This window comes from Zophobas morio, unplaced genomic scaffold, assembly GCF_036711695.1.
Source record: "Zophobas morio isolate AGI-343-1 ecotype UQ-CSIRO unplaced genomic scaffold, CSIRO_AGI_Zmor_V1 ptg000026l, whole genome shotgun sequence".
Taxonomy (NCBI): Eukaryota; Metazoa; Arthropoda; class Insecta; order Coleoptera; family Tenebrionidae; genus Zophobas; species Zophobas morio.
In genome coordinates, this window is record NW_026972131.1 from 8,522,961 (window position 1) to 8,532,827 (window position 9,867).

Sequence of the window (9,867 nt, forward strand, 5' to 3'; positions counted from 1 at the left end):
CTTTTTGTTAAATTTTAATTCGCAGAATAACAAAAAAACTAAGTACAATAAAGAGAAAATTAAAAAAAAAATCTTAAGACTGAAAATACGTAAGAAAAATTTTGTCCAACAGTCACACTTTAATCTTCACTTTTGTCGTATCGGTAATGTTGAGTAAAATGACAACCAACCTTTAAATACTTACAGTTATCAAGCTACATGATTTATTCAAATATAGGAACACATAAATCATTGCAAAAATTTAAAAAATGTATTATAATTTCCAACATTACTCCAAGATTAAAAAAGAATACATTGTAAATAAGTTTTACGAGACGCAGTAGCGGCTCGTAGGTTAAAGTGAAAAGAAGCCACACAATTAAAACGCTTCATAAAGATTACATTTAGTCCACCTTTTCTTAAAAATCTGCAATACTTAAGGGGACTCTCTAGACGAGGTATAACATTTTTTTGGCTTTTTGTACGAAAAAATGATATTAATATAGATATATCATACATCAAACTGCAGCTTTTTTCATATTCTAGAGCACAGAGACCAGTTCAATCAACTAAAAAATATGGCTGAGAAATATCGTAAAAAAAGCACCATTGTATGTTTTCTCTTCAAGTTTTTTGAGTCATAACCATCATAGAATCGCTTGAAAATTCGCACATGGATAAAACATCACTTTTTACAGGGCGCAGAGTCATTAAATGTTTGTTAGTGGTACAATTTGTTTAAATAATAATGTGTTTATTAAAATCAAAATATACTACAAATTAATGCAAAATACGTCGAATAATTTTAACAGGAATATCAGAGGAAAATTAATGATCTATTGGTTAGCAGAGTTTTTAACAAAAACTAACAATTACTGAAAAAAATGGGTTTCGATTCGACAGAATTTGAGCAGTTAGTTCAGTACTTTGCCGATAGGAGCGCCACTAAAATTTACGGAAGCGACTTTCCAGCAGGGGCGGCTCATGACTTGAAAAATTGATGAGGCACAGCACAAAACGCTCTAAAATATAAATAAATCAAGTTTACTTAAATATTTTCTATTTAGTCAAATAAACAAATTTGTAAACTCATTTAACTGTCCACAAAGAACCAACGTGAAGGTGTAAGGAGGTCTTGCAAGGAAAGGATGAGAATGACAGGACAAAAGGAAAGGGAAGCGTGGTCAGAAAAAACTAATATAACTTCTAACAAAAAACAAAATTAAAATAAACTTTAAAGGAAACATATCGAAAAAGATCAAATACAACATAAAATAAAGCTAATTTGATTTATAACAAAAAACAAAATGAAAAAAATATAAAATATAAATACGGATTTATTTAAAAATTTTTTTTATGGATCAATTAACGATTTACTCAAATCAGGAACCGGCGGTTTTAATTCCTTAACTACATACAATTTATCATCATACGTGAAAGTAGAAAAAACAGAACTGCCATTGTCATTTAACGTTAGTAGAGAAAAATTCCGATTTACTCGTAATCTTAAATAACGATTACCGAAATCAAATTATGACAAGCACAAAGCACTAACGCGACCCACGCAAACGTAGGCACTTTTAAGACAAAATTCTGTTACCGAAATTTTGAATCAATTTATACACACACAGATTTGTGGCAAAACAATCAACGGCCTAATTTTGAATACTCCTGCGAATGCAGACTGCATTGCAATCGCACGTTCCCCGCGCGCAAATAATATAGTTGTCCATCTCTTTTGCAAGCACGGAAATGAGGCTAGCCTCAATTTTGTCTTTTTTCAACTCATACCGCTTATAAGTGTATTGCAGGTTGCTTGCCTATTAACGACATGATTTCTATATATGCTATAGAGGCAAGCTTCGAGTCGGCCTCATTCGCGTCACAAAATACATGTTGTGCCGAGTGTTTAAGCGCGCTGTTTAATTAAGGGAGCAACGAGTACCTACCGAGATAAAAATAAGAATATAATTTTCTATATTTATTTTTAAAATTTTAGAAAAAAGACACAAATTATTGGCCGAAATGTGTCCGTATAAAATAATAAAAATCCTAATAAGGCGTAAAATTCATTGGTGAGGCACTGCCTCACCTGCCTCATAGGACAAGCCGCCCCTGCTTTCCAGGTAAAACCCTTATCGCCTGCTCTACCATAAACTGATTGTTAGATTTCTCGGCTGATTTTTCTAATTTATGGCAAGGAACTCAGTTTTATAACAAGCCGCCAGGACCGGCCGTAGTGTTAAGGAAATTAACTTTTACGCAATGAGGTACTATTATAAAACCGAATTAAAACTGGGGAACTATAATATTTTTACTCCACTCAGGATCCTGAATTCAGTACACGTGATTACTAAAAATTCATTGTAATATTATTGTTAATATATATTTTGCTTTGTTAATTAATAAAACTAATAAACATATTTATAATAATAATAAAAAATATATAAAATACAAAATCTGCCAAGTTTTTACATATATTTCTTCGTCTTTATAAATTTTTTCTATATTTAATTCCTTTGGGTGTCAAATAAACTTGTGAAATACCCGTAACAAGCATTTGTCCCTGGACTTGAAAGTAGTAATCATGATTTTTTTTTTTAGTTTCAATTCTCTGTCTGTCAATGTACAAAATTTGATTATTTTTTTTCTAACCGCTTCTTCGGGAGACAAATCTTGCGATTTTGAAGGGCATGTAATTTCGACTGATGCACTCCTATCCTCTAGAACCCTGTCTGGACTAGCAGCCAAGTAAGGAAATTGTTTTGAAATAAACAAGCCACACCGTTCAGTTTTTATATTTTTATTTTTGTTTCAAAACACTTGACATCTTTTTCCCCACTTTGCTGTCCATAGTATGTATGACTATTACCTCTAAATGTACTGTACAACAGAGACTCCACAGTTTTAGCTATTGCTGCAGTCGGTCTAAGTTTGTAAATACGTCCAAAATTTGAAGCCGTAACCCTAATTTCTCTTTCTTTTGCCCAAATGTGCCTGTTGCCTAGTGCCTATTTCAATTTGGTCTAAATTCAAAGATAATTTTCTCAAAAAACCTCTTTGGCTGTCAGAAATGTTTCTACATCCATGACATGATTTTCTAAAAAATATTTAAACCACAATCGCAGTCGGGACCAGCATACGTAAATTTTTTTACGACATATTTTTTTACGAATACTTTGTCTAAGACGAGCTTCTTTTATAGACGAACAATATTTTTTTGTTATTAAACCAGGACCGTTTTAATCACAATATATTTACTTATCCCCTCACGTCACCTTAAAATTTTGCTGAATAAATCCTATCTAAATTGTATAAAATATTATTATTATTATTATTATTATTATTATTATTGCACGCTCGAGCAGAGAGCTCACACTCTGTTATGCCCGCGTGAGCAACAATAGTTCTTAACTTTATTAAATTCAACAAATACAAATATTACAATTCAAATAGTTTACATATTCATAAAATGATCAAAATTTTTCTTGAAACTAAGTACACTTGGGCTGCACACTACTTGTAATGGGAGAGAGTTCCATGTGTCGAAAATACGGTTCGAGAAGAAAAACTGTCGGGTTCTGGTGCGAAACGCTTCTTTCAGGAGCTTGAACTGATGACCTCTAGTACGCACATCAGAATTCAAAGTAAACATGCTGTTCGTCGGAGGAACATTTAATATGAGTGCAATAAATGTTGCAATGGCGTCTCCTCTTGTTCTTCTTTGACCCAATGCAGGGCATATGACGAGTCTCTTCTTGTGATTTATCATTCCATTCATGTTTTTTGGATTTGCATATACAGGTGACCCCAAAAATTAATGAATACATAAATTTATTTTATTGAATTAATCAGGAACTACAGAACCCAATGCTTTGAAATCTTGCAAATGTTTTAAGGTTTTTAAGAGCATAATAAATTTTTAGTCAAAGTATATTTGCTTATCCCCTCCAAAAAATTGATGACGTCAGCTCAAAAGTTTGCCGTATAATCCTATTTAAAATTTACAAAATATGATGAGTCTCTTCTTGTAATTTATCATTCCATTCATATTTTTTGGAATTGGGTATACAGGGTGACTCAAAAAATTTAATGAATGCGCAAATTTATTTTATTGATTTAATCAGGAACTACAAAACCGAATGCTTTGAAATCTAATGTGAAAAAAAACATAATAGGCATGCAGTCGTCACGTTTCCGATAGCGAGGGAAGTACTGTCTAAACTCTTTAGACCAATTTTTTTGATTTTCCCATTTTTCCATTTCTCAATTTTTCAATGTTTCAGTTTGGGATTTTTTCACTGTTTCGATTCTTTAATTTTCCTTCCGTTTTTAGGTTTTTCAATATTTCAGCTTTGGAATTTTGCAATATTTCGTTTCTTCAATTTTTCAAATTTTTGATATTGTGTTTTCTCGGTTTTTAAATTTTTCGATATTTTAATTTTTCAGTTTTTAAAGTTTTAGGTTTTTAGATTTCTCACTATCTCAACTTTTCGATTTTTCAGTTCCATGATTTTTCAATTTGTCGAATTTTTAAATTTTAGATTTTTTGTTCTCGATCATTCAATTTCTGAGTTTTCAGGCTTAGATTTTTTTTGTTGTTCAATTCTTGGATTTTTAAAATTTTTGTTTTTTAAATTTTCATATTTATCAACTTACTGGGATTTCAATGTTTTGATTTTTTGATTGTTCAATTTCTCAATTTTTTGAATTTTTAGTTTTTGATACGATTTTTTTTTTCAAAAATTTTCAGTTTTTTCAATTTATTAACTTTACGATATTTCAATTTTACGATTTTTAAATTTTTTTATTTTTCAGTTTTCAATTTTTGACGTTTCTAAATTTTTTGATTTTTCAATTTTTCGATTAACTGATTTTTTGATTTTCCCATTTCTCTATTTCTTGATTTTTCAATTCTTTCTTCAATTGTGATTTTTCAATTTTTCGATTTCTGGATTTTTCAATGTTTCAGTTTTGGATTTTTTCACTTTTCCGATTCTTCAATTTTTTTCCATTTTTCAGTTTTTCAAGATTTCAGTTTTGAATTTTTTCACTTTTTCGATTTTTCAATTTTCCTTCCATTTTTCAGTTTTTCAGTATTTCAGTTCTGAGATTTTGCAATGTTTCGGTTCTTCAATTTTTCTATTTTTTGATGTTTCGATTTCTCGGTTTTTCAATTTTTCGATAGGTATTTTAATTTTTCAATCTTTAAGTTCTAGATTTTCCGTTAATTTTTTTGTTTTCCTTTATGTTTTGATTTGTCGATTATTCGATTTTTCAAGTTCTCGGTTTAGATTTTTTGGTTTTCCAATTCTTCGATTTTTAAATTGTTTAATTTTTAGATTGTTCAATTTCTCGATTTATAGATTTTTCAATTTTTCGGTTTACCGATTTTTTCATTTAAAATGTTTCAGTTTTTCAGTTATTAAGTTTTCGATTTTTCAATTTTGGTGTAATTTGAAAACTGTATTAATAATACATTTAGGCGAATAAACTAATAGACGGGCTTGATAAGCCTTGTTTGCTCTACAGTGTCTAAATTGTGTTTGAATCATATAATAATTATATCGAATATTAAAATTAATATGTCAAAAGAATACGAGAAATGATTATTCTGTGCTGAAGGTATGTTGTGGGCCGCCTGTCATAAATTATCATTATTCTTCATTATTATTATCGGCTTACGATACTTTAATGACCCACGTCCGGTAGTCGTCTATCCCAACGCGTCAGGTAAATTTAAAGAAGAATTGCTGGTTGCGTTTAAGGCAACAAATGGCGCCCAATTCAAACTTGTCTCTCGTCTAGCGTTCCCCTTAAAGAATTTGAAGCCGTTGTTTGTCTATGTGACATCTTTTATCACGATAATGTCTCAGAATCATGTAAAAAAAAACCACAGGACGCACTAAACCATACATTAGGTTGCCAAAATTGTTTATTATTAAGACTACACCATTAAAATCAAATCACTTGTTAAAAAGGTTACATAATATTTGAAGTCCATTCTTGATTGATTTAACTCTGCACACTCTCCATGTACAAGAGTGTTGAATTTCAAAATAGATTGAATTACTTAGTTTTTTTTTTAATAAGAATGCAGCGCTTGTCTGGTTTTAACGTATATTTGTAATTTATGGAAAAGGTTCTACTAGTTTTTTCGGTTTTCTTACATTCTTTTCCTAATTATAATTGGAGGCGTACATTTTAACAGTTATTTTTTCCGTGTCCCTATTCTGTAAATCACGAGCCACCCTAATACGAAGTAATTTTACAACATTGCTTCCGTGGTACATTCTTATCATGCATTTTTACGATCTAAATTTCATTAGTCAATAATTACGTACAATACCAAATTTTTCTAATCTAGCATAGCGCTTTTTTAAACATGATTATATTAACGCATGCACAATTTTGAAAATTTATGACTAGAAATAACCCATTTGGTGTTAGTTTTTCATTTTCTTGGTAAACATTTTTTTATAAAAAATGGAAGAATAAATACAAAGATAAATCTGAAGAAAAACAAAACTATTTTTTTGCATTTATGACCTTTTTTGATAAATTATTCAAGGTGTCCTCTTTAGCTGACTCACACTGTTCACAGCACATTCGTGAAGCCTGCTTCCCGCATTCACAAATACGAGACGCAGACTTTTCCAAACTATGCAGTTGTGTAAATTACTATTATAAAAGCATATAGTACTTTTTTCTCCGGAAAGGAAAATATGGAAAATTACAGATGTCTTTAAAATTAAAAAAAGGATCTGCATGGAATTTGCCACTTGTAATTTTCTGTCACTGTGGTAGATTTTTAAGAAGGGATATTTTATTGAAAATTACTAAATAAATGGTAATTTATATTAGGTAATTACTTGTACTGCTGGGGAAACACATATGTAATGTCTGTTTGTAGTAGATTTGGAAGTAAAATTTTACGTTTCAAAGTTACTTACTTACTTACTTACTTTATTGACGGAAAAACATCCTTAAACAATACAAAGAAAAAATAATAAAATCACATGAGAATGTTACAATATTTTTAAAATAAGATTTGCCTTAACTTAATTTGAAATTTAGGAAATGTATCTGAATAAAAATCAATTCTGCTATAAATAGAATTACAAGTAAATAATATATTAATATCTGGTTGACCGAGCTTCACTCGGCTCGTTTGGTAGTATTAGATCAGATTAGGACAGATAAATATGCGTATAGTATGCATTTTGAAGTAGACGCGCTAATTAAAAATACACATTAAAAAAGAAATTCCATAAGCAGTATTTGTTTTAAACAGTGATAAGTGACATGTAGAGATTAAAGAACAGAAAACTGGAATTATTGTTTGACATTTATTACAATCTCATTTGTTACCCAAGTTTTCTCTCTGTCGTTCTTTTTTTTTCCTAGTTCTCTCTCTCGACTCTAGAAAAAGGTCACAACTACATTCTTACTGCCAGAAGAGTTTCGCCTCTGGTGTGGTTATCATACTGAGTTACCGTGCTCTTTTGCGTTATTCCTAATTTCGCAATCTCAACCCTGCTTCCGAAGATGCCACTTACGAAAGTGTGCGAAACGTTGAGCCCAAAAACTCAAATAACACGGTCCCATCCCGGAAAACGATCACACATTGACTCCGACCGTGAAACCTCTGAAATGAATGCTTGACAAAATAATCTCAATTCAACGCACTTTCGTGTGTCTTTTATCCGCTCACTCTTTAGTTTTCGGTAAATTTTCTCACCTCAGAAGGTGAATTTTAACGTCCTCTATACAGTGGAGTATGTTTCGGTACGTACAATTGAAGATAAAAAGGTACGTCAAACGTACTGTCAGACTGTCACCCAAACTTCTCTTATAAAACAATCTCGTGTTCGTGTAGTGTCATCTGAAGTTGCCTAGCAACAAATATAATTCACTGCCTGAAAATTGCTGAAAATGCATGAAGCTGTAATTTTCAGAAGTTAAAACTATGATCAATCGATTTTTCGACCCAAAAAACCCCTAACCTGTAAATTTCATCGAAATCGTTAGAGCCGTTTTCGAGAAACCCATTATATATATATATAAATATATACAAACTTTGCTCGTTTAATAGTATTAGATTTATACCGCTTTTTATAAGAACCTAATTTTTTTATACTGTTTTTAATTCTGTAGTACCATGTAACTTATGTGCATCTTTAATCAATTCCAAGTTTCTTCTCATTTTATATAAGTCACTAGTAAACCATTTATTAGATTTATGACTACAAGAAACAACTGTCTCAGATGGAAAGGCTAAGTCAAAGTAGTAGCACATTGTATTTAGAAACATGGTAAATTTATTTTCTATATCAGTTTCCGAATTTATGAAATCCCAGCTGGCTTTACTAAGTATAGTGAAGAAGACAAATTCCATATTGTGCAGGTTTTACAATTTTACACTTTTGTCTGTCTTCTTTACATATCTTAAGTACTATTATATTTTGTAACGACATCACTACACCAATGTGATCGGATACATCATCCTTAAACGGCATAATTTGACAACAGTTTAGTGTAATAGTTATTAGTGTAAACATATATAACACTTCTTTAATTTATTTCTGGGCAATAGAAATACCTGGGTTTTATTTTGGCTCAAATTTAGGGAACAAAATCTTTAAACATTTTGACTATTTGGAGAATGGCGATTTACTGTTTGTGTCTAGATAGTATTTTCCAGTAGAAGTAAGGTTCAAAACTCCCAAACTTGCATACTCATCAGTACAAGTAATCTTAGTAGTTCCATAATCCACATATGATGAACACTTTCTCGACTTAAATTTTTTTTCAAGCATCAAACCTTCAATCAAATACTCCCAGCTTCTATGGTGAGCACAAAAAACTAAAAACGAAATCAAAATGTTTTCTCTGTTAAACACATACCTACCTACTGAAGTCAGATTTTGTATATTCGTCAAAATAGTTTCTAAGCATCCATTTTGGTGACTGCCACCGTTTGGAAAAAAATCTATAGTACCACATACTCTCAAAAACCCGAAAATGCCACCATTAGTATGGATTACATGCACGACTTGTGCATCATTTGGGTTTAATCTCTCACTTTCTGGACGAAGATTAAAAAGAGGACCTGCAGGATCTGGGGCTATGATTTTAGGAAGCTTTTCTTTCAAAAGTTCAAAAACTTTTTTCCCCACAAAACCAGCGACTTGGCCTCCTAGAGAGTGACCAATGATTAGAACATTTTTAATGGGAACGCTTCGATCTTTGATCAGTTTTACGACGAATTCTCCAATAAAGCCACCTGTATATTTCAAAAAATGAACAAATGATATTGAAAAAAATTGTTAAGAATTAACATACCAACAGCTTTGACGGAATAACTCGAAGATATGTAGTTCAGTTTTGCATATTCTGACCAGTCAGTTTCCACGACGGAGTACTGACTTGCTCTTTCCTTGAACGTGTTTTTTAGGAGTTCATACCACAAAGTTGACCTGTTCTGAGACCAGCCATGAATTAAAACAACAACGAAGCTATTGGAGTCAAACTGCTTCGGATTAGAATTGTCAATTTCTTCGTAGTTGCTGCTGCCTTTAGGAAATAGGTAGTAATGGATCTTATCAGCTGTTACATTTGGTTTGACTAAAATACTTGTAAGATTTAATTTGTTGTAAATGTTGTAAATGTCTTGTTTGACTTCATCAGTAAGGGATGAGAAATCTATTTCGTCGTCGTCAGCTAAAAAGTAAAATTTAGTAGAAATATTAGCTCCTGATACAATCCATACATACATTCTCCTGTAATAGCCACGATAAACAATAATATGTGAAATAAGATTTGTTTCCACATATTTTTGTTAAATTTTAATTCGCAGAATAACTGAAAAACTAAGTAAAATAAAGA

General features: G+C 31.2%; 1 protein-coding gene across 1 annotated transcript; it reads right to left on the reverse strand.

Annotated features, from left to right (window-relative positions):
• Positions 1–8,587: 8,587 nt before the first annotated feature.
• On the reverse strand, positions 8,588–9,867 carry LOC135136666 (phospholipase A1-like). Its single transcript, XM_064066063.1, has 4 exons — positions 9,756–9,867; positions 9,325–9,702; positions 8,891–9,265; positions 8,588–8,845 (listed from the first exon to the last, which is right to left on the reverse strand). The coding sequence occupies exons 1-4, from the start codon at positions 9,811–9,813 to the stop codon at positions 8,634–8,636; spliced, it is 1,023 nt and encodes a 340-aa protein (XP_063922133.1). The 5' UTR covers positions 9,814–9,867; the 3' UTR covers positions 8,588–8,633.

What these genes read in the sequence shown, in the direction of transcription:
- LOC135136666 (XM_064066063.1), bottom strand. Translation starts at nt 9,813, where the DNA reads ATGTGGAAACAAATCTTATTTCACATATTATTGTTTATCGTGGCTATT. An exon ending in CGTGGCTATTACAGGAGAAT is followed by an intron (nt 9,703 to 9,755) that starts GTATGTATGGAT and finishes TTTACTTTTTAG; the next exon opens with CTGACGACGACGAAATAGAT. An exon ending in ACAAAATCTGACTTCAGTAG is followed by an intron (nt 8,846 to 8,890) that starts GTAGGTATGTGT and finishes TTTCGTTTTTAG; the next exon opens with TTTTTTGTGCTCACCATAGA.